Genomic DNA, 25,746 nt, shown 5'->3' on the forward strand with positions numbered 1-25,746 from the left:
TTGTAACTAATGCTGTGCCTATCAGCTTTTGAAATGCCGTGGCCATTTCAGGGGTGGAAAGGATACCTGTTATTAATAGTGTCTAAATATGCTGTGAATTTACTGCAGAGTTCTTTAAAAGATGCAGTAGGTTTAAACTTACACATGTTTAACATTTATGATACTGAAATTGTGTCTGTAACAGAATGATGCATAACTAAACTTTGCAGATCAAAAGTTAATGGCGTGACTCAGATGGCCCAGGAATGGGAAGCGTGATGTTCCAGGATACTGTTTTCAGTTGCCATTTCTCACTCATGCTATCTTGTCCTAAAACATTTTCCAGAGCTTCCTTAACTACAAACTTTTTAAGGTTGCGTATGGGAATTATAGTAGGAAGAAAAGGTGGTCAGGGCATAAGGTATCCCTTTTTTTTTTTCTTATAAGTGATGTATTGCATGATAGAGGACGTTGAAGTAGGTATAGTACTGAGGAGATATACTCTATGTTGCTGAATCTTTAATTTCTTCAGAGGAAATGTAAACAGGATACTGTAAACTCCTAGTTTTGTTTCTGCTTTCTTTGGCTAATTCTTACAAACACGGAGGGAAGTGCTGACGTTCGTAAAGGGCAACATAATTTATTGGATATCTAGATAATAAAATCAACTTTTTTTTTTTTGCATCCTGTTGCGTTCTGTTGTTGATGCACTTGGAGCTGTGGCACTGTTTGAAGTAGAATTCTGTTTTTTTTCTCTTTAGTGTCCTTACTCTGCAGCATGAGTCAACAGACCTTTTTTGTTTTATTAATACAGCTTTGAAGGCTCTTACATGTTTTAACCCCTCCTGCAAGTTTCTTTCATTAAAGTTTTCCTTAAATAATTTCTTAGTCATACAGTATGGTCTCAAGTGTAAAATCTGTTTGTCTTGGAACCTGTGATTTTTGAATTTCCCCTTTCTATTAAATATTTAAGATAAAGGGAAAATAGTAACAAGACTGACTTCAGCAATCTGAGAGAATATTGAAGCTTTCAACGTGTATATCAAAAGTTATATGACTGTGGGCATTCAGAACAAGAAACCTATATAGGGTTAGACTGAGTCTATAAAAAATCATTTTCTCCATTGAATGCATGTGTACACAGTTTGACTTGCAGTTTATTGCATCTCTCTCAGCTATTTGAAACATTGGTGTTGGTTTTACAACTGTAAAGATAACTAATAAAGGTTTTACATTGCCACAAGTAGAAGAAATAAAAGATTCCTAAATCTGTGTTAAAGGAAAGAAATCTTGAGTAGTTAGAGGTGCTGACTATGTTGTATTAAGTACAGGTAATATTATTAAAAGTAACCTTGGTCGGTATCTTATGTATACCTTGTTGTCTTTGGCAGCATTTCATGTTGTTGCAAAATCAAAGGGTCTTTATGAAGCATGGAAAGAAATAATTTGTAATCTTCAAGATCCAGCGCAGTTAGAATATTATATGGGTCAAAAACTTACAGGAATTAGAGTAGTTTCTGCTTCAAAGAACTCTTGTTTTTACAATAAATTATAAGTGAATGAAGTACAGAATGTCATACAAAATGTCTTGATGCTTGTTTTGTAGATGGTGTGCTGACCCCAACAATAGAGAACAGTAATTTTCCCTACCAAGTACCCAACTTCCATAAGTGTGAGATCTGTTTGCTGTCTTTTCCAAAAGAGACCCAGTTCCAGCGCCATATGAGGGATCATGAGCAAAATGACAAGGTACGAGTTTTAGTAGATTTAAATTTAGAAAACACCGATGTATATTAATACTTTCATATACTGACAAGTAAAGCTAATACAAAAAAGAACATTTGTTTTTAGTTACATCCCTCGTAATTACTACTTGGGAACCTTGGAGTTTTATGAAGTTTTTCTTAGACATTTCCTCACCTTTCCTTTGAGCCAAGACCTTACTTTAATACCATTTAGTTAGCTTATTGTTTGAAGTTCAATAATTTTTATTTTTAGCTGTTTCATTTGATTTATAAAATACTCCAATGTGAAAAGATATGGTATCCTCTTAATTGAATTTCGGAACTGTTTCTACACATTAGCAATAAAAAGAAAATGATTATTATACTGATTACCTAGGCCCAGCTAGTCTTGAGTAGCTGTCTTGAATAAAGTCAAGCTACCTAGTTTAGTATGCTTGTAAACTACTAGTCCATAGATTAATTTCATCACTTCAGCTGCTTACAAATCAAATCTGGGAAAGAATGAGAAAAATGCAGATATGTTTAAGACTGTTGACTTTTTGAAAGAACCTTTTGCCCCAGGTTTCATATGTAATTTGAAGCATTTTATTTAATTTCTGTTCCTCGCTTTGTTTCACAAAGCTATAACTATTTCATGTGATTTGAAAAGTTCTAGTACTGAGCTAATTGTAGTTGTAGATGGAATGGATAATGTTTAAGAAATGTTTAACTTTCATATGTTAATTCATGTGTCCAAAGAGCTATTTACACAAATTTCAATGTTTTGAAGTTGATACATAAAAAATGGAAGTTAATGTTGTTAAAACTATTTTATTCCATGCTTGTATAAGAGGTTTTGTATCTAAAAGCAAAGATATTCTTTAAAAATGACAAGTAGTTGTGCAGATAGCAACTGAAGAGCAGTCAAACCTAGCATAAACTAAGCTCTTTCCTGGTTGAATAATTAATTGAGCTTACGGAGAATTCAGTATCTCAGTTAAAGCAGGGAAACTTGTCTCTTGCTTATTCTTTTTCCTGCTAACTTCACTCTTTTCAGAGAGCCTGTATTTTGACTCCCTGCTTTTAGTTCCCCTGCTTTCTTTCCCTAAATGCTCTTTAAATATAATAGTAGCATTTCCAGTAAGGAGAGCTGGAGAAAATATTTAAGATGGGTGTTATTAGGAATCATTATTATTTGTGGGGACTTGAATTAATTTTTTTAAATTTTTATTTGTATAGTTACACGACATCTATATTGTATATATAAAATTTTGGGAAGATTTGCATTTTGTCTTTATTTGTATGGTTTAAACAAACAGCCTCACCGATGTGACCAGTGTCCGATGTCATTTAATGTTGAATTCAACTTGACACTTCATAAATGTACTCACAATGGTGAAGATCCTACGTGTCCTGTGTGCAACAAGAAATTCTCCAGAGTAGCAAGTCTGAAAGCTCATATAATGCTGCATGAGAAAGAAGAGGTAATTCATTAAACCTCATAATTTAAGCTTGAAAAAGATGAATGTGTTATGTTGGTTTTACTTAATCCCTCAGCGATATGTTTTAGATTGGAAGATTGAAAAAATGGTCTCATTTAGAAGAAGCACAAAATTTCTATTGTGGAAAGTATTTTAAAAATAGTAGCAGAAATTAATATATTGGATATAAACTTGTGTTCCAATCCTGTCCTCTTTTAACAGAGAGAATCTGTGTGTGTGTTCTTATAATTGTCATACCCAGTCAATGATTATTAGCTGATGAATGCGCTATTAGTAAAACTACTCCCACCTAAAAATTCTCTCTTGGTTATTTACAAATACTTTTACTTTGAAGCAACTGCTGTGATTTTATGTACAGTGATAAGCCCATATGTAATAGTCTGTGTGATAATTTTTCGATGGCTGATGTAATTTCAGATAATTCCTGCTCTTACTGTACTTCTGTGTGTATCATAGAACCATTCCGGTTGGAAAAGACCTTTAAGATCATCTAGTCCCACCTTTAACCTAGCACTGCTTAGTCCACACTTAAACCATGTCCTTAAGCTCTACATCTACGTGTTTTTGGAGGACCTTCTGGTATGGTGACTCAACTACTTCCCTGGGCAGCCTTTTCCAATACTTCACAACCTTTCAGTGAAGGAATTTTTCCTAATAGCCAACCTAAACCTCCCCTGGCATAACTTGAGGCCATTTCTTCTTGTTTTATCACTTGGTGCTTGGGAGAAGAGACCAATTCCCACCTTGCTATAGCCTCATTTTAAGGTAACTGTAGTGTGTGATAAGGTTTCCCCTGAGCCTCCTTTTTTCCAGGCTAAACAATCTCAGCTGCTCTTCATAAAAGATGTGTTCTCTAGACCTTTCACCAGCTTCGTTGCCCTTCTCTGGACATGCTTCAGCACCTCGATGTCCTTCTTGTAGTGAGGGGCCCAAAACCAAAAACAGTATTTGAGGTGCAGCCTCACCAGAGCCGAGTACAGAGGGACAAAATCTTCCCTTGTGCTGCTGGCCATGCTATTTCTGATACAAGCCAGGATGCTGTTGGCCTTCTTGACCATCTGAGCACACTGCTGGCTCATATTCAGCTGGCTATTCACCAATATTCCCAGGTCCCTTTCTGCCGGGCAGCTTTCCAGCCACTCTTCTCCCAGCCCGTAGCACTGCACAAGGTTGTTGCTCCGCAAGTGCAGGACGCAGCACTTAGCCTTGTTGAGCTAGTGTTAGTATATTTTAATTACTGCTGAGACTCTTTCACAATCTATTTTTTGCATCATGAAGCTGTTTCTTTATGCTATTACTATCTATAGGGCATGGTTCCTCTTCAATCTTGTTATCAGTTCCCATTTTGTCATGTACACAACAGAGTTAGAAGACTTCAGTACAATTTTGTTGGGTGTTAATCTGTCTGTAGTACTAAACAGTTTAATAGGAGTTTATTGAAGAAAATTTTTGGATTGCTAAAAGCATTAGAATAAGGAAATTGAGCATCAAGGAAGATGCCTAAGTGATTTTTAGTATTAATTTCTATGCTTCAGCTACTCTGATCTTGATACTTGGCGCAGATGTTAGGGGAGTAGGTTGTGTGATGCCTCGCAATTAAAAAAAATAAACGGCAACTTAAAAATTAAACTTGGAAAAATATCAGTTGCTTTCAATTGTGAATTAATATACTCTTGTAATTCAGTATGATTCTGTGATAAAACAGATGACCATAGCAATTAATTCAGAGAATTGCAGGAATGACTTTCCCAGTGATAATGTTCAGGGCCTCATCATTGAAGAGCTGGAATTTGAACTTGAACCATAGGCTATTGAGCACAGTACTGGCTGTCATTCAGGAGTTCTTCAAGATGTGCAGTGTAAGAGGTTAAATTAGCAGTGGAGTACATTCCTACCTCTTGTTTGCTGTCACTTTCTTGCCCTTGCTGTTAAACAGGTTGGAAGTCTGAAAACAGAGCAGGTATGTACTCACTTAGGGAAACATACATAGCAGTGGAGGAGGCTACTGTACAAAGCTGAGGTTTGGGTAACTTTAGTCTTGTTTTGTGCTCCATCAGCCAGCTTTATCTACAAGTGAGTGCAGAAGAAAGAAGAAATTGGTGTGATTAGCTTCTTAAACTGTCAAATTAGGTTTGGGAAAGCATATCTGTGTTGAAAAGCAGAATTTCATGATTGATTGCTCCTGTGAGACATTGAACGACAATGACTTCAAGAAGTTCTCTGGGCTATTGAAATCTATCTTGCAAAAGACTAGCTTTTATCCTATTCTTTGGTGATTTATGGATTCTTTTGTGATAAACTGGTGTAACAGGAAGCAAAACAAAAACACATACACACCAAAAACCCTCTATGTTTGAAATTCTTCATATCCAGGTAGCTTTCTTCTTCTAAGTCATAAAGAAAATGCCTTGTGTAAATATGCCCAGCCTTGTAGAGTATTCTTGCATTGTCTATTTCTTCTAAATGACAGTGGCACCTAGTGTTATTTTTTGATCTGGTGAGACAAAATCTTAATTGAAACTTAAAACGTTAATTTATTACTTTAAAACTGCAAATATGTTGTCTTTGGGACACAAGGTCTCTAGGAAAACAATGTATTGAGAAAGCTGAAACATTCGGTAAAAATGTATGTTGTTGGATGTGATAAGATAAAGATAGTTAATATAGGCAGAATTAGATGAATAAAGTTTGATAAAATTGTTTTTGAATTTTGGAATGTTAAGTCTTATCTAGCAATGTATGAATTGCCTTTTTTCTTCGAGTGCCAGAAGGTGGGTTTAACCACAGTGAGGTTAACATTGCACAATTACTTGTTCTGTGTGTGGTGGTGTTTTTTTGTTTGCTTGAGGGGCAAAAAAATAAATTTTGTACTATGTATTCCAGGGAGAGACTGTTTGATTTGAGGCATTGCTGAGTTTTGTTTCTTCTGCCTTACGTTGTTCTTGCTTTACTATTGCTTTACTACTTCTGCCTATTTGTCCTTGCAAACTTTACTGTACTGAACAAAAATACATAGACTTTTTGTATCAAATACCTTTTCTTAGATTATTCTTTTGTTTGCGCAAATTGCTTAATAAGATATGTGCAACTTAATAACATAGATGCATGTGTCTGAAAAATGCTGAGAAATGATTGACAAACTGTTTGGGGGGCCATGAGCTTGGTATAGTATGCTTTATAAGCTTCTCTTTGGGTAATTTTTTACCACTTGTACCAAAGGATCATCATGAAATGAATTTTGTTATATAAACTTTCTTTTGAAGAGTATTTTTATTCAGACTTGAAAGTAGGTCCTGGAAAATAAAGTAATATTTATTGGACCACACTGTAACTTCATTCCAGTAATCATGATCTCTAGGTTAAATTAAACAAGTCATTTTTAAAGTAGTATTTAATTTCATTAAAGGACTTATCTTTGTCTGGCAATTAAACATTGGCAATATTACAGATTTTTTCAATTTTTTGTGGACTTGGGGAACAATTTTGTTGTCAGAGCAATTTAAAATAGCACTGCATGTCCTTGTTACTCTTCTAGTTTGCATTACAACAATAATTGACTGTGAATCTTCCTCCAAATTTTAGAGAAACTGCATTAAATGTTGCAAGTATAATTTCCACTCTAAATGACTAACTAGAAAGTGACATATTTAAAATTAATGGATTGAAGTGATACCTGTCAAAAAGATTGTGTGCCTACTTATTTCTGTTGTCTTATCTGTGTAGATAGCTTGAGGTAAGTTAGTATCGAGTGTGGTGGGTTTACTGTTACTGTTAAGTGGTACTCTGTATCATTTTAACTAGTGAGGGTGTAAAAAACCTGAATCTGCAGTTAAGGTATTTTTGGTTAGGAAGTGGTATTTTTTTTTTTTAACAAATGTTTATATAGAGCATAAATGTATTTTGTGTGTATCTTCAAATAGCCAACCAAGGAAATAGGCAGTGGAGATGACCACACTGAACTGCTTGTTGCTGCTGTCTTATGAACTATTTCAGAATTTAGTTTGTGAAGTTTCTTAAAAGATAAATATTACCATAAGTATGCAACAATTAGTGCTCATGATTTATATTGTGAGGCTTAAACTTTTTTTGCTTGTATACTTTTATTGCTGCTTGCTTCCAGCTGCCAATGTCCTCAGAAGTATACATGCATCTACTTGAGCAAAGCTTGTGTATGCGTACAGCTGTTTGTGAATCTTTTTAAAAATCAGTCTCTATTATCTCTTTCAGAATCTTATCTGTTCAGAGTGTGGAGATGAATTTACTTTACAGAGTCAGCTGTCCATACACATGGAAGAACATCGTCAAGAATTGGCAGGCACTAGGATCCACAGCTGCAAATCTTGCAAAAAGGAATTTGAAACTTCCTCACAGCTAAAGGAACATATGAAAACTCACTATAAAATAAGGTGACAATCGTGGGTTTGTAACAAAATGGGCAGATGTTACTTTTATCTGGGGAAGGCAGGAATAGTGTTTCTAGTCATTGAAGTACCATGATGTGTGGAGGGTCGCTTCCTTTCTTTGGTATGCTCTTCTGAAATGGCACTTGTTTTTAAATCCTTGCTAAACTAGGTGGTTCCTTTTTGAGGCCATTTTTTTGCCATTTTTGTATTTAGGAACCCATACTAGGCACAGTTTCATCTGTCAGCTACTTGTAAACACAGGTTAATTTTTTTCTGACAGTGCTTTTTGAAGTGCATTTGTATGATTTTTAAAGCCTAATAGCAATACATTGAAGCAAATGTATGTTAATTTTACATAGGATTTTTGCAATTACAGTAACTGCTAATGCTTCTCTTTTGCAAAGAAGAAAGATTTTTTCCTTGCAGTTTAATTATATTTTGCTAGCCCCCATCACAACCTGCCATGAGATATAAATCTGAAAAAGCACAAAATGAGGGGAAGAAAGAGGCCTAATAAATGCCGTTCTTAATTTTGGTCAATATTTGTTCTGTAATTTCTTTCAGGTCTCTATTTTAACTTAACTTTTAGGAAGGTGAAGATAACTATATTAGAAGAAAGCAACACTTCCCATTGGTTTAGTTTATACGTTAACAAAGCCTAAGGTTTTGACAGTAAACTTAACAGACAGCAAAAAATACTTTTTTAAAAATGAGAAATATCAGGTATTTCCAATGGCTTTTAGTAGCATCTGTCTTAGGTCAAGCAGTCTTACCATTTGTGTTCCAGAAGGTTTAAAAATGGATTGTAGTTTCCACTTGCAAACTGAAAATTGACTGTTTGGAGCATGAAGTTGCTATGTTTGTATTGGGTTAGTAGATAAGCATGTAATACTAGTGAAAAGGTGAACTCTCATTGTGGATGTCTACTGTGTAAGTTAGGATGAATAAATAAAGATTAGATGAGTGAATATAATATGACAGCTGTGATTTTTGAGTGTTAAGCATGTTACGTTTTGATGTAAATGAGATATAAATATAGTTTTAATTTGTTTGTTAAAAATGTTGAAGATCAGAAGTTTTTTTTTCAAGGAGGACAAAATTGATATGACATTAATCTTGGCAGGGAGGTTAGTGACAAAACAGGAGAAACAATTATTTGTGGTATTTCATTCACAGATTGTTTCTTTTACGAGTAACGTCTCTCATTTTGCAGGAAAGGAGAGCTCTGTGATCATTTGTAAATTCATGTTTAGGAAAATAAAGATTACTTTTGGAATCAGAGCTTCCTTATATGAAATTCACCTTATTTATCAATTTCGGCGTAGTGATGTGTTACATTTATATCCAATAAACTGTTGTTTATAACAGTTACTTACTGTCTTTTTACCTGCTCTTCCAATGCAACCCGTGTATGTGAGCCAGGTTAATGAATTGCATGAGAGCTATTTCATCACAAAGCTAATGCAGCTCAGACCTTCTCTGTTTCAGTAGAAATGATTTTGAAGTGAAAAGCATGGAGGTTCTGAATTTTGATATGACACAGTTCTGTCACACTGTTCAGATGAATTATGAAAAGTTAGTGTTTCATCTAACTTGACAGTATACAGTATAGTATTCGAAGTTCAAAGGTAGTTAAAAGTCTTATTGTTTGATTCCTGCTTTTAATTATAAAATAAGCTTGAAATTTTTAGGACCTAAGGAAACAAAACTTTTTTTTCAGAAATTGGCTGCCCTTCCCAAAAGGTATCTGTTCTATATCTGAAACATTTGAATAGAAACTATTATAAGTTATAATTTTAATCTTCCGCTAAAAAGAAAATGGTCAATGTAACTGTAAATGCTGAAATATTTCAGAAGATGACCTGGTCTTGAAGGACTGACCCTGCAGTTGTTTCCAAATTAGTTTTTTCTTTATTAAAATGTCACAGCCATACTGTGCAGATGTCATTACTCATCAGAGAGCATATTGGAACAGTCAGGCTGGTGCACATCTAACCTGAGATGGAAGAAAGAGGAGACTCTAAAAATCTGTCCTACTATCTGTGCTGCTTTTCAGTCTTCAGCAGATTTTACTCTGGATAATTCAGTAAACTTTAGCAGATATAATTGATGTGTATTAGTAACAGTATCACACAAACTCTGCTTTCTTTGGAAGAGTATAAAAAGTTTAAAAACACACATAAAATTTGCTTCAAGTAGCTGGAAGAGGAAATGTTCTGTCCTTTAAATAGACAATGTATTTAGACTCTGTTTTGGAGTAGAAAGATGCAGCATTTGAGTAGAAGTTTAAAGATTTCTTCCTCCGCACAGACTATTACTTCCCTGCTATTTTTCTTGTTGTTGCTACCAGTTTATGCTTCAAGGCATATTTTGCGCATCTGATCCATGTTAGCTACCTTATTTTCTTTAGAAAAACAGTAAGTATTGAAATCTGTAATTTCTGCTTGCCTTGAGCAGTACTGGCAAGCGGAATTACTGTATAGGCATAAATAGTGAGGCATTAATGAAAATGCGAAGTGGTCTGGATATAAGTGGTTTGCCTGCTACCTTCTGTTTTCAGTTTCTTTAACTGAGTTGTTGTAATGGTCTGTAAGGTATCCCAGATTTTAGTTTTTTCTTTCTTTTTCCTGGATAAAATTAGTTGTTTTTCCACATTTATGCTGTTGGTTTTCAGCAGTCATTTAAACTAGTTAGCTTGATTTGTAGAGAAATCAATTACGGAACTTTGTCTCATATGTTATTGTGGCTCTGTGGAGATTGTGATACGTATTTGGGATATTAAATTCTTAACCTGTTCTTGTTAGACATAAGAAACTGTGTTTGTCTATGCTTATGAGATACTCATACATAGTTGAGAACAAAGATTTTGCTGTGTTCAGGGAACAGATGAATTTGCAGTGTTGAAAGTTACCACCAAAACAGTACTTTTGAAGTCTCTCTGTACTTCTAGCAGAATTTACAATGAAATTGTAGGTTCTCTGGAGAACCTACAAGATGTATCAATGTTATTACAGAAATAACTATAAAATTCTTGGTGGTGTTGTGTAGGTAGACCTAAAGGTCTCCAACTGTTTCCATTGTTCTTTCACTTTTAAAGAACTTTTTTAAACTAATACAGCTGATGGTATGTATGTTCATGAAATTAAAGGTGTATGTTAAAAAAAAGATGCAGTAAAATAAATTCCCTCAAAATAATGCTTAATATTAGGATTAAAAAGATTTTTTTTTTAAAATGACAGGGTATCAAATACCAGATCTTATAACAGAAACATTGACAGAAGTGGATTTACCTATTCCTGTCCTCACTGTGGAAAGACCTTCCAAAAACCAAGTCAGTTAACTCGACATGTTAGAATACACACAGGTAAGACTGTGAAAGCAACTATTTTACAAAATTCTATTACCCCTTGAAATGTTAAATACTTTTCTCCCTGTTGGGATGTGAAACATTATTATGATATCTGTTGATTTAAAAACCCTTTTATGTAATTCCTTTGATGAGGAAAATTTATATGTTTAAGACTTTTTAAAAACTGTTTCTAATGATATACATCTGGAAACCTTAAGTACTTCGTAGGCCTCGTTTGTTACAGAATGCCACTTAGTTCTTACAGTTTCAGAGGGCTGTAAAATTTGACTCACTGGATCAGGGCTTGCATGTTACTCTAAGTAAGATCTTGCATATCTAAGTAAGATCTTGCATATTCTGTAGAACAGATTCTAAGATGTTAAATCTCAAAACCAGTGGAAATACATGAGAATAAATAGTAAATTAGTGGCATTGCTTTTGTTTTTATATCAATTTATTTAAAGTTAAACCTGTATTTTTTTCCTGACTTACTGTAACTGCCACATTCAGGATGTCCAAAGTGAATTTAGGAGGTGATAAGACTAATTTTGATATTTAAAGAAGAGTGGGAGACTAATCAATTTTGCAGAATGAATAGCAGGTGGTTTGGGCTAAATTTGTTTAAAAAGAATGTGTATTTGTTTAATCCTTAAACAATAGAAATAACTGAAAAAAGTGGTGTATGAAATTAATACAAAAGTTTAGGAGGAAGTGTACAGAGAACTGTAAGAATAGTTAAGTTTTAACCAGCCATACATAATATAGGATGAGATTGGATTTAAGTAAAACATTGAAGGTGCTGCAGTGATGTGCAATTTATATGTATTTTCCATCCTATGAATAAATTGCTGCTTGTTTAGTTTTTAGCTAATTAAAGTAGTAAATGATTTAATTGCCCAATATTCTATCTATTAGCATTATGCTCAGACAGTGATATCATGAGTCGTCATGTGTAGGAATGACAGTTTACGAAAAGAAATAAAAATTCCCTTAATTTCATTGTGTGACCTTTTCATAGGAACATTAGAGTTTTACAGATTTTAGTTATGATGCAGTGACACAAGAGGTCACCCTTGTACCTGCCTTAAAAGTTGCCTCAAAATAATACCCAAAAAAGTCATTGAAAAGTAGTTTTCTCATTTTAGAGTCTAGTCTCTTTGATATGTTATTTTAGCTATTTGGATCAGAATTAAGCAAAATTATAGTTGGTTGAGGACACATTTGTGAAGCTTTAATAAGTTCAAGAACATCCGCAGTTCTCTTGAAGAATAAAAAGACATTTGTCTATTGGGGAAACCAGAGACAAAAAAAACAGTCCCTATCTACACATGACAGTATGTCATTTCAAGATTCAAGTAGCTAGGAAATATTAATTTAAGATACGAATTACGTTATTACTTTAAATCCACAGCCAATCTGTCTGGCATCCAATTGCTTGAGGCACTCTGTAGTATATGGGAGAATTTAGAATATGTACATCTTTAATTTTGGAAAGAGTATGTCTGTGGTGCATGTACAGTACTACGCTACCATCATGATTGCATTACTTTTTTGTTGATAGCTATTAAAGCACTTTCACCCTGCAGGCTGGTGGTGGGGTAAAGTCTCGAATTTTGAAATTTCCTTATTAAAATCAGAGTAATGCCCTCCCACCACGCACACACCAATTGGTATTTTACTGTTATGCGTGAGAGCTACATGTATTGCACACTTCCGCGCTAGAATTAAGATTTAGTTTGTGTAATGAAAGTTACTTAAATAGAACTTAAATAGAAGCAATTCTTCTGTGTCCACTAGCACTTAGTAGTGGTAACTAAATATTTTACTTAGGAAATCCCAATATGAATTTTGTCACTGTGTTTTGAGAAGCTCTGAATGTGTTCCTGAATTTAATCTGTATTAAAAAATGCATAATGAAACCCGCAGACCTTAAAACATCTTCAAAACCCAAATGCAGCAGAACAGTTCCTTAAGAATATCATAGCATCAAATCTTGTAACCTGTTTCTGAAAACGCCTGCCTTCACTGCAAACAATGTGAGCTTAATTAAGAAATAATTGAGAACGAATTAAGAATTAATCTCATTAAACTAGTTGTAAACTACAGTTATTAATATAATCAGAAGTAATACAAAAACACTGATTGAAATTGCTTTATTGTGAATAATATTTAGCAAATACTGTTGCTTATTCCTGTAGCAGATGCACAGCATACCTGTAGTGGCTTTGATATAGAAATGTGCAAAAGCAAAGTATTACATTTTCTCAGGGTCCTGGAGTTAACAGCAAAACTGTTTCATTTAAAAAATATATATATATGTATATATTAATACTCAATTCACAGTGGAGATTTCCAGTAGTCAGTTGAGACACAAAGTTATAAAAAACTGAATTTTGTGCTTGATGTCTGTTTAATACATGCAGCTTTGTAATGTGTTAATGTAGTTCTGTTACTTTTCATCACTTAACATTTCTGTGGGTTTTTTTTTGGGGGGGAGGAGGGTTAATCAATGTGCAAATAACTGTAGCTATGTACAATATTGAAAACACTAAAATCAGAGAATAGTGACAGATTCTTGAAACAGTATTGCCCGGGATTTTCTTTAATGTTCAATAATAATATGATGTTCTTGAAAAAGAACATTCAAAGTTTTAGTTGTTGAGTGGGGCTGTACAGTATTCCAAATAGTAAGAATATTATTTTATTGCACCTTTTTGGATAGGGGGTTGTTAATACTCATTGTAGGGCAGGAATCTTTTGCAGTGTTGCTGCACGACTTTGATTTTAAGCTAAATAAGAGGTTAGATTTTTGAGCATTATTTATTTATTACTTTATGTGCCCTCCTTAATCCTCCTGCTTGTTTGTGTCCATGCAGGTGTATATGTTTAAAAGGATTTGGTGTAAAGGAATAGCCAATGATTTTTTTTGCCCTTTTTCTCTCCTTTTCACCTCTTTGTTTTCCTCCTCTGGTGCTTTTGCATAGTAACTTTTTAGATCCGCAGGTTGAGTGAAGCTGTTCTAAATATTTTTTGTACAGGTTTCATTTAATTTACACACTGTAATGATCACCTAGGTCATAGCTTTGTGAAAAAGTTTCAAATCTTTGTCTAGATGCTAGGATTAGTGTTTGAAGTAAACAGTCACTGTCAAAACATCTAATAATTTGTGTTTCTGTTCTCATCCATGTGCGTACATCTATCTACATGCAATAATTTGTTTTAGTGACAGAATTTTCCTTTCAGATATGGGAAACTGCTAACATTTATTTAAAGCCTCTTACCCCACAGCTGCCTCTTTTCCCCCCCGCTTTAGGTGAAAGACCTTTTAAATGTAGTGAATGTGGAAAAGCCTTTAACCAGAAGGGGGCATTGCAGACCCATATGATCAAGCACACTGGTGAAAAACCCCATGCTTGTGCCTTTTGTCCTGCTGCCTTTTCTCAGAAAGGCAATCTTCAGTCACACATACAGAGAGTTCATTCAGAGGTAAATGCAATTATTCATAAAGTGGTTGGTGCTAATATACTGCATATTGGTGTTTAACCTTTCATTTTCAGTATTTAAAATGTACTGTTTGCTATTTCTGTGCGCACTGGTGCTTTCTTCAGCCAATATAGATTTTCTGTTGTAGTATAGATTCCAGTTTGTTGGCTTTTACCAGCAAATTTAGCTTGCTTAAAATAGCTTCATCTGAATAAATGGATGCTTAGGATAATTAGCAAGGCCTTCATTTACCATTGTCTTTTCGGTACATTGAAAGATTAAAACGTTGTTTCCTTTAATAGCTAAAAATGCTACTTACCTCAGTATTGAGAGAATGAGGTCTGGAATCAGGTGAAAATAAGCCAAAAACTGCGAAGTAGAAAAGGAGAAATTTCAAGCCCAAACAGCAACTTACTATCTATATATTCATAAAGTATAGATATACTATCTATATATATAAAGCACAGTTGATAATTGTCTTTGAAGAATGCATCTTGCAGCCTCTCTCAGAAGCTTTGCAGTTACAGCCAGAAAAAAATCATGAAATAAGACTTAAAAGAAAAAAAACAAACACAAAAAAAAACCCACAAAACTTGGACCTCTTTATGATATATTTTTTAATGCTGATATTTTTTTTCTTTGTGACAGACAATTTTTAATATGCCTAAGGTACTGATACAGTATAGTCTTCTGAGCAGCACTGGCTATGCAACTTTGTTCAGTAATTACTGCACTAACTTCAGTGATTTGTGGTTTGAAATACCTACAGAAAGAGACCTAGTTTTGATTTTGGAGGTATAAAGTGGTACAGGCAGCTTTTTTTTTCTTTTTGCTGCATGCAGGATGCTTTCTCTGCTCCGTCAGAGTTAGAAGAAAGAGTTACATTCTAATTTTCGATTATTGTATTACAATGGTAGATTTATCTGATTTTTTTTTATTTTTATTTTTTTACTATGGAACCTTCTAGTATGATAGTTTGTTATTTTTAGGATACAGTCCTTAACAGAATATTTTATATTACTTGTAGTTATATTAAATCATGTTTACACTTCATACGGGTTCGTATGACTCGTTTTCCTTATTCACAACTTCCTATACACGATAGCTATTGCTATATAAAAAACCTGCATCAGCATTAATTTCATAATTTGCATGGATTTCTTTAATATTAAAGTTTTGGGGTATCAAGCCAAGTATATTTTTCACTTTTTTGACTGTTTTGTCATAAATGCTACCTCTTGGTCACATCTCATGCAGTGTTGCATGATCCTGAGCATACATTTTAGTTACGGCTTTGGATCTTTTGTTTTTTTTTTCTTGTTGTCACTGTATTTCCTTCAAGATTGTATGCAGAACTCTAATTCTGAAACAGTCACAATAAAAATTGTTACAGGTGGTGATAAAACAGGATGATTCCCACTTGATTTATCACCATTTAATCTTATCTGTATTTTATTAGTTGATAACTGGTAACAAGACATTTCAGAAAGAGGTAGAGCTTAATATCAGAAAATAGAATTCCATATTACATTGCAAGCAGAAGAGCGTATTTTTGTTTGAAGACTTCATTGTCCCCTGCATATCTGAAAGTAGTATACTGGATCTTACTGCTATCTGACAAACTGAGGAGGGGGAGGTGAGATGTGAGCATGGTTAGAAACTGCACATTTATTTGCCTTAACTACCTCATGTCCCCTCAACCCCTTGCCCTGGAGGTCTCAAACAAGTTGTTGCTGATCACTTTCTTAGTACATTAAGCTTCCCTGTCCTTCACCATTATTTTTTCGTGCGGTCCTTAATAGCCTTTGGCCACATCTCTTTGTTTTACTCAGACCTGAAAAATGGATTTTATTTGTTCTTGGAAATTTATCAAAGACGCTTTTGCAAAAGTAAACAAAAGAGAACCAAAATCTGAAAATAAACTATCTGCATTCTTTCCCTTCATTTTTTCCCAACTTCAGTGTGTATTCAGTATGTTGTTACTTTTGCAGGCACATCTTATTTGATAAAGTTGCATTTTGGTTTTTTTTTTGTGTGTAATGGTAGGAAATTGTAAGGAAAGAGAAGTCTGAAGCCTGATTAGCCAGATGACGTTTGTCTCGCTCTCTGTGCTTTCCAGTGTTGAGAAGTGAAGATGAGTCATGCACATAGATTACAGTTGACTTGATACCAGACTGATTCCATAACAAGATATCAGTAACTTGGAGAAATAGACCGTTTTAACTCTCATAATCCCATGGTACATTTGTTATGCAAATAAATAATGTAAAAGATAACTAGGTAGGTTTAGGGAAAATGAGTACTAAACACTTTTGTTTTCCTGAAGGTCAAGAATGGCCCTACGTACAACTGTACAGAATGTAGCTGTGTCTTCAAAAGCTTGGGTAGTTTGAATACGCATATCAGCAAGATGCACATGGGTGGTCAACAGAATTCTGCGAGCTCTTCAACAGATGTATCTCATGTTACAGCGGTAAGCTTCACTCGGTATATTATGAAAATTCCCATAAGAGTTTAATCGGGTCTATATTTTAATTCCAGTAATTATTCATGTAACTTTAGTTCTGACCTGTTGTAGGTCTTTTGTCTTTTTTTAGATTTGTCTTTTTGGAATTGATTTGCATATTGGCACAACGTAGATCGGCCAAGTAAATGCAAAAAAGGATTTACAGTTTGAGGGTTTAGATGGAAATATAATGATTTTATTCTACAACTAATTAAAACATAACTCTTGTAGTTACAGATTGCGTGGGAAGGAAAGGTTTTCTTTGTATTTAATGAAACTAATTTGGAAGTTTTATTGGAACAATGAAACCTAGATTATTCCAAGTACCTAATAGCGTTAACTCATTTTCATAAATTAATTGTTGGTATAATTCTAATCTGTACGGAGGAGATTCTTCTTTTTTGTGTTTCTTATAACTTGTTTTCAATGTTAGCTTCTTATTTGGCAAGATCGTAAAGGAAAAATCTTAGCTTTATTAGCAATACTGAATGTGTTTTCTTTCATTACCGAAATAAAAGAAAATGCTAAGATTCAAAAAATGCTTCTGCTTTCATTTGACTATTTTTTTAAGCCTGTGCATATTTACTACATCATAATATATTTTCTTCTTTGAAGAAAGCTTCTACCTTTTCTGCCTTTCTTCTGCTATTTCTTACCGTTTCCAACTTCAATGCTCTGAAGTTCAATGTATGACAAGTAATATCAGACTTTGAAGGGGGGGCGGATAAAATTTCAAGTTCGAGCTTTGTTATGCAGCTGTATCTTGTTGACACAAGTGTCTAGTAGTATTGTGTGGAGAACCATTTTTCTTTAGATTCCATAAAGCTGCGCTTCTATATTGCAGATGCTATTTGTCTCCAGGTTAATTCGGGGGGAGGGAGAACTAATGTGTCCTATTTACTTGAAAGTACATATAATCTACACATCTTTTTGTAGATCTTCACATTCACAAGTTTTATCTTAAAAGCAGAATGGAGAAAGATTCCTTCATACCTACCTAATGTTTGATTTCCCTGGCCAGCTGTGTTTTTTTGCTTTGTTTGGCTTGATTGAGTATTTTGCATTTGAATTGCATATTGATATTCCAGAAGTGTGTTGTCATTACCTTTGTTTCATGCATCTATCTCTGCTTGCATGAAGGCAATGAAAAATAATATCTCTGCACAATGGTATAAGCAAAACAGAAGAAAAATAATTCATTTTAAAAACAGATGCCAAAAAGTTTAATAAGGAAGAACAAAGATGACTGACATCTTAATTGTGTATTAGGAGCATTATCACTTCCATATTTAACTTTTCCTCTGAAATTGCAGATATGTAATGGTTGATTTATTTATTGCTGTAGAAAGATTCTTAGATTAGCACTAGCATTCTTACATTAGAACTGACTTCCTTATTCTGATCGCAACTTGCGGATCTTCTTTAACAACTGGTTTCCTGTATAATACTTTTCCTGTTCTAAAGTTTGTGATTTTTCTTTGTCATCCCTTGCTATGGATGTGGGGATGAGCAATGATTGTCTTAAATACATTCATTCCAAAAGTTGATGTCACCTGTATTGCTGCACTACCAAAGAATGCATTCTTTTCTGATACATAGGTGCATCTTGTAAACTTGCTTACTCCAGGGCTGTTACTTGTATTTGCAGCATCAGTGCTTTATAGCTCAGGTATGTTGCTTTCTAAAATTTGTGTTTAATATATATAAACTATGGAGCAACACTGGTGATTCTATGTGCATTCGTATCTTTCCTGTAGTCTCCTTTTTTCCTCTCTCTAGTCTCAATGCTCTAGGAAAGTGAACTGTGGTACTTACACTGTTTGGTTTTTTATTTTATTTTAATTTTTTTTGTACAAAAGCTTAAAATACTGCTTTTTATTTCTTTGTAGGACTCTGTCACCCAGCCTTTAACAACATCTCCTGCTAATCTTTTGCAACCTGTTGACAATAAATGGAAGAATGTAAGTATAGAGTTTTTTTGTTTGTTTGTTTGTTTTGTCAAGAATAGAAAGGGGAGGAACTTTACAGAATTTGGTAAACTTCCTGGTGGAAAAAAGATACACAGTTGTCCTCTGTGATAAGTTCACCTGCTGATATATGAAGGCAGACTTACTGGTGATTGCACATAGGTATTGTGGAGAGAAAAGACTTCGTGTAGGCTGCATTATTTTCAAAAGCTTTCCAACAAAGCAAGCTCCAAAGAGGAGCTGATGACCTTCTTGTCAAATTTTGAGTCAAGTGGGTAGTTCTGCCTATTTTTTTATTGAATCTGAACGTTGAAATTAGGCTTCTGTGTCATCGTGTCCTGTTGTGTGGTTCCCTCTACTTGATGCAGAGTGCTGGTTCCTCCCTGGTGGTAGGTGCCAGCTGGGAGCAATGGGTCCCCATTCCCACCTTCTTCAGAGAAGTGTCTGATAGTCTTCCCTAGCAAGTGAGAGAACTGTCTCCAATTCCATCCTTAGTCTCAGGTTCTTCAAACTAGCGTCTTCTCAAGAGAATACCTTAGTAGCTGCTGGGTGCCCAGGCAGTTTGTGTGCAACTTTGCAAAATCAGCTTCACCTTATATGTGGGGAATCTAGGAAGTCAAGCAAAGGGAAGTCTGACTTTGTAGTCTAGCAGAGAATAAACTTGAATTCTTTCCCCTTGCTAGGGTACCTTCTATTTTTAAACTAGCAACTATATGTTGTAACATGTATGGGAATTTTGAGGAAAAGGAGCATATGGCACCACCTTCAGTACAAAGATGAATCAGCAGCAATTTTCTTACATGCTTTCGAAGTCTCATTCTTTATTGTAAGACGTGCTTGTTCCCATGCCATCAGATGTGCAGCCTGGGCACATCTGGGAAGTTTGGCCCAGAAAAATGAGCCAAATTCAAAGGACAGACATTTTATTCATAATAATAGGGATTAAAACGGTTTTAATTGATACATCAGCAAAAAGCAAAATTTTTCTTGCCTCCAAAGATCCGTTTGGTCTTTTTATTTTGAGAAGAATGTTTGCATGAAAGTGAAAAGCTATATATGCACTTTGTATTTCATTCTGGCAATTTTTGCTTTTATCATTTGTCTGTTTATTATGTCCACTATTCATGATCTGTATTGAAAGATACAAGAGGAATCACCCATCAAAATTCTTGAACTATATGATGTGTTTTGTTACCAAAGAGTTTCAAGGAGCTGTATCTATTTTGCCCATCAGATAAAATATTTAATGATGACTTGATCTTCTGCTTTGCAGAAAAGGGAAAAATCTATAATTTTTTTATTAAAAAGAGAGGGAAAAGAGACTTGAGGGTTGAAACTAGATAAATTCACACTTTGAAATGACGTAGGGAATTTTAGTGTGGATAATTTACTGTTGGAGCAACTCATTGAAGTTTGTTAGCAATAGAAAGTTACCATAATAAATTGCTTAATTAAAAAAAGACTAATTTCTGGACAGTTATTTCACTTGAGGGAGTAATCGACTCAGCAGTGCAGTCTGTGTTAGTTACACAGCCAGATCAGAAAGCCTGTGATCACAAGGTTCACTATTCTAATTGAACAAATGTGGAATTACAAAGTAATGATATAATACTTCATTTTCTATGCTATTTTTAAAATTAGATATTTAAGTATTCTAAGGGAAACCTAGAAAGAGATCTCTGAAGCTTTTCATAATTAACAGGCCAGCTTAATGGTAACAAACTTCATATGCATACATGTATTTTTCAAAAAAGATAACCTCAGTGAGACTATATATATACTGCTGTTTAATACGTGAACACGCTGTCTAAATACATGTAATTTTGAAGATGATGTTGAGCTAATTCCTTCATTAGCAATTTTTTTTCTTGTGTTAAAACCTGGGAGAATTTTATTTTGGTCTAGGCTTCCCTGCATTCTGTTTCATGAAAAAGGGCAGTCTTTTCAAAGAGCTGTTTCAGTCCTTAACAACATGCTTTGCTTCAGTTCCTGTTTGTTACTGTGAAAATGTCTTATAACATGTCATATTTTTGTAAAATACTTACTGAAATGCTTATATTTTTTTTTTGTTAAATTGGAATCTGAAAAGTTTTTCCATCTGTCCCACTGGTGAGGTGAAAAAAGATGAACTAATTATAATAGCAACAAAATAGCAAGTGTTACTCTGTTGCTTGCATGCAAGAAAAATGAGAGAAGGGTTTGTTTTATATTGTCTCATGCAAAGACGTGAAATTCATTAAATTCTCAGAACTCAATTGGAAGTTGGAATCAAGCTGATTTTTCTTTATACGTGTCTTTGGAACCATTCTCAAATGTGGTGACAATGCCATTTTAACTGTCTTGTGTAATGTGTCAATATAAAGAAAATCTTGGGGAGTTTTCAGATTGAAAGAAATATTACATGTGTGAAGCCTGAGATTGTTCTTTGTCAAAAATGATCTAAAGGATATAGTGTTTTGTATATGCGTTTGTGCCTGGAAGTGATTACTTTTGGGGAAGGGAAATATTAAAAACAAATATCCAGTGTGCTCCAAGAAACAGAATTACAGGGCCAGCCACTATATGAATACGTTTATTTTTTGCAGTAAAATGATTAAAAGCGTTTGTTTCAATAATGGTATACTTGTGCAGTGTGTTTCAAGAAAGAGAAGTTCATAAATGAAAGAGAACTGAATACCTTTGTGATTCTAAAAAGAAACACCAAGTTTTTAAATCTTTTTTCTTCATTTGTTACTAAGTTAGCTTAAGGATGCAATTATCAAATCAGAACGGAAAAAAATTGATTTTTAGACTAAGATTTTTTTTGAGTATTTGAACACAGCTCCATGTATATTTAAACTTTCAGAGTATAAACAGTTTCGTTTAAAGCTCAGATTTAGAAGATTGAAAGTTGGAAGCAAACAAGTTAGTAGTTTGATTGTTCTGAAGGGTTTCAGTGTAACAACACTAATTATTTAATACAAAAATCTCAGCTAGTAGAACTTCTCTTTTCTAAAGGACTTTAGTTAAATGTGAATTATAAAAAGACAACCATATCAGCGTCATGTATCTGTTTTGTACTTTTCATGTGGCCTCTCCATGTGGAATTCAGTAATTGATCCCTGTGTTTTGTAAACTGGTTGAAGGTTCAGTAGTTGCTACGAACTTAATTCAAGCTTTAAGCTTACAGTTATGCATCTTGGGAAGAAGTCCAAAAAAATGGAGTAAGAAGACCTTAAGTAGCAGATCTGTGTGAAGTAGTCTGATAAAAGTCCTTGTAGTGGACAGTTAACAGACGTTTCACATAAGGGAGCCTGAACAGGTAAGTTCGTATATACATTTCATCTTCCATTACAAATATACTGCTGTATATTTCAGGCCACGCATTTCCGGTCTCCGCTTCTTCAGCAGACAGAAAACCAGGTGTCTTCAGCTACTGCTAATCAGGGACAACAGGCTGTAACTGATGTCATCCAGCAGCTCCTTGAGTTATCAGAACCAGGTCCTGTAGAAAATAACCAGCCTCAACAACCTGGTCAGCAGCTCAGCATTGCTGTGGGGATCAATAGAGATATTTTGCAGGTCAGAGCTGTGTGTGATAACATCTTTACATTTCAATGTTTTCTCTTGTTTTTATTTTAGTGAAACTTTGTTTCAGTATTTTCAATGACAGCAATCCTCCTGTATTTTGAAATGATTTATCAGTCAAGAGAGAATAGTAAAGATCTAACGAACAGGAATGGAACATGCCAGGATACTGTTTTATATAATATTACAAAACGAAGGTTACAAAGATTGATTACATGGCCTAGAGGAAAGCTGTGAGTGTACACACCCATTCATGGACATTTTACCCTTTGACTTTTTATCTCTTGCCTAGAAGCAGCTTTTGACACGTCCTTAAGTTACGATTCTTAAAGTGTAGCCATATTTAATAGGGAAAAATATTTTTATCTAGTTAAAAAATTAGAGTGTCTCTGGGCCTTTATCCTGATCTAATTAATATGGGCTATTGGAATTTTTCTTACCTGTGCAAATTCCTTCCTGGGTTGTGTTTTGTCTAACCCATTATTCCGTCCTTGGTAATGGCAATAGGAAATGCTGAGTAGTATGGAAGAGTAGTTGGGCAGTAGTTCAACTATCTATGCTTCTTTTGCACCCTCCTCTGCATTAAAGACACAAACAGGATGGAACGGGGCAGAGAGTGTTTTTCTTTAGCGTTGGTGGTAGCCTGCTAACCTTTAAGCTATTCCTTATCTCTAACCTTTTAAGAACCACTTGAATTTTTTGGAAGACCTGAACGTTACATGTAGCTCTTTGCAGGTTCACTATGTTACCTGTGCTGTGTTCCCTAATGTCTGGAAGGTTGTGTGTAGTTGCAGCAAATTACAATACAAAATATAACTATACTCTTGATAGCTATCAAAAAACAAACAAAAAGACAACAACAACACACATGGGAAGTATGAGCATTTAACACCTTAAACATATTGTACAAAATAAAAATGTTTTCTTTCAAGTGATCAAATGTCTGCAGTCTTACTGAAATGTGTTTGAGGTCTTTGATCCAGAATCTTCTCATACGTGATAGTATCCATGAAAGTGCCTCCACTTCAGTCCCTTCAGGTGTGCATGAAATGAGTGCATTGCTCTTGTCTCAGTCAGAGGGTTATCAATCATATGTTAACAGAGAACTTTTCCAGGTCTTTCTTTGATGTAGCAGTCTTTCTTTTTGATTATACAATCTATGGCTTCTCCCTAAGCTAATGGGCTTCAAATTGACTGTTTATGGGAAACTATCCTCTTATGTAGTGTAGGTATAAGACATAGTGGTATATTTCTGGCAAACGTTTGATTTTATAGAGACAACTGGCACTTTTCTGAAAGGTAAATCCTTTAATTATATTTGTGTTACATCTTCTAAATAGCAGTCTGACAAAAATTGGTGCAGCTGGAGAATGCTTGTTTCCTAGTCTAAAAGTTTTGTTCTCTTCTAGCAAGCTTTAGAGAACAGTGGGCTGTCTTCAATTCCCGTCTCTGCACATTCTACTGACTGCAGCCAAGCTAAGACTCCTGGGACCCAGGATCAGAACCCAGATGTCCAGACTCTCTCAAATCATCAGACTGACTCTAATAATGCAGAACAAGATAAGGAGCAAGAGAGTACAGATAAACTGGATAAAAAAGAAAAAAAGGTTATTAAGAAAAAATCGCCATTTTTACCTGGTAATGTTGCCACTGTTTGATACTTTTTGTGCTGTAAAGACTACAGTATTTTTGGGGGTGTTGATGACTTTATAAAGGAATTTCCCAAAACATTGCAGATCAGTTACAGACTTCATCGACTTTTATCTAAAATACAGTATTTGTATAAGCTATGATCAATGTAATTTATAACTTTTATACTAAAAACCTTATGGAGTAGCAATAACGGAAGTTACACTATTAAATATTCTGGATTTAGATCAGTGGAATTTTTGGAAAAGGACAGAAAATAGAAATCTTCTTCCCTGTTTCTCATATCATCCTTCTTCGAGGAGGATTGGGATTTCATGGTGTGTCCCAGAGCAGAGGGTTCTTGCAAGCTCTCCTTTTCCTCTTTTGGAAATGAGGCCTCACAGGGACGCAAGTACAATGCTGTTGCCTCATACAGATCATCACTGATGTTGCATGTCTAAGTCTGTAACCTGAAACTAGTGATTGAGCTGTAAATTTGTGTTCACAACTGTACAGGCTCTACTGGGCTGATATGAAATTCCGGTGTATCTGCTGAACAGCTCTGCCTTTATATCATTGGTCCAAATGCAACCCATATTACTTGTAAACACACCTGTAACTTTCCTTTCAGTTGTTCACTTCTTGTATGGCAGCTGTATCTGTATCATAAATTGAACTGGAAACAGAGATAAACATAGAACAGTGTACTTTGAGCCTGAAAGAGTCCTTAGATGAGAACTGTGAGGGATTCATAGCTTTCTTGAATATGGATAAGAGAGTGCCATGTAAAGTAACCCCTCCAGTGAGATATGTAAGTCTTTAGTACTTAAAATAATTTGTAGGTGTTGTTATGGAGGAGTTACATTTACTGTTGAACAATTTTGTATTAGATGTGGTATTTATAAGTTAACTGGTATATTATACTGCATTATGCCTACATTTGAAGTGGCATTCAAGCTGCATTGTTTCTTGTTATTCTGTGAAATCAGACATTTCTTAGCTTCATTTTTCTTTTCTCTCCTTTCTTCCTTTTCAGTAGCATAAAAATCTTTGAATTTCAACAGGATTTTGTTTTTCATTCCAGCCCGTCACTACTTTTGTGAAGTAGAATGCATCTGATTGAGAAGTTAATTGTCTACAGAGTGTGTTGTAGTGGCATCTGCAAAATGTGTTTGTGTTCTTTTTGATTACTTAGTATAATGGTGTCAGTATAGTGGAACTTATAAAACAAAACTGTTAAAATACTTCAAACAAATTAAATTTGGTTTTGTTTCTTATTTCAGGTTCTATACGTGAAGAAAATGGAATAAGGTGGCATGTTTGTCCATACTGCTCTAAAGAATTTAAAAAACCAAGTGATTTAGTGCGCCACATTCGCATTCATACCCATGAGAAGCCATTCAAGTGTCCCCAGTGTTTCCGTGCATTTGCCGTTAAGAGTACTCTCACAGCACACATAAAAACACACACTGGCATTAAAGCTTTCAAGTGCCAATTTTGTATGAAATGCTTTTCCACCTCAGGGAGTTTAAAAGTTCACATTCGTCTACATACAGGTAAGGTCTCAAAACTGTTGGTGTGTTTTTGATAATGTGGGTGAGGCTTCGAACAAATGCGTACAATGTGAAGTGCTTAGT

At 34.6% G+C, this 25,746-nt stretch overlaps 1 protein-coding gene across 6 annotated transcripts in view; it reads left to right on the forward strand.

Annotated features, from left to right (window-relative positions):
* Positions 1-25,746, forward strand: part of ZNF236 (zinc finger protein 236) — a 73,471-nt gene that overhangs the window by 8,856 nt on the left and 38,869 nt on the right. For all 6 annotated transcript variants that reach the window (XM_083824836.1, XM_083824838.1, XM_083824837.1 and 3 more), the window contains 10 exons: positions 1,586-1,728; positions 3,023-3,187; positions 7,433-7,611; positions 10,848-10,972; positions 14,271-14,443; positions 16,767-16,913; positions 18,836-18,907; positions 22,271-22,474; positions 23,890-24,118; positions 25,393-25,665. In XM_083824836.1, the coding sequence (XP_083680962.1) occupies positions 1,586-1,728; positions 3,023-3,187; positions 7,433-7,611; positions 10,848-10,972; positions 14,271-14,443; positions 16,767-16,913; positions 18,836-18,907; positions 22,271-22,474; positions 23,890-24,118; positions 25,393-25,665 (1,710 nt within the window). The remainder of the gene's footprint in view (positions 1-1,585; positions 1,729-3,022; positions 3,188-7,432; positions 7,612-10,847; positions 10,973-14,270; positions 14,444-16,766; positions 16,914-18,835; positions 18,908-22,270; positions 22,475-23,889; positions 24,119-25,392; positions 25,666-25,746) is intronic.

This window comes from Anser anser (genome assembly GCF_964211835.1).
Source record: "Anser anser genome assembly, chromosome: 2".
In the NCBI taxonomy this organism is placed as follows: domain Eukaryota; kingdom Metazoa; phylum Chordata; class Aves; order Anseriformes; family Anatidae; genus Anser; species Anser anser.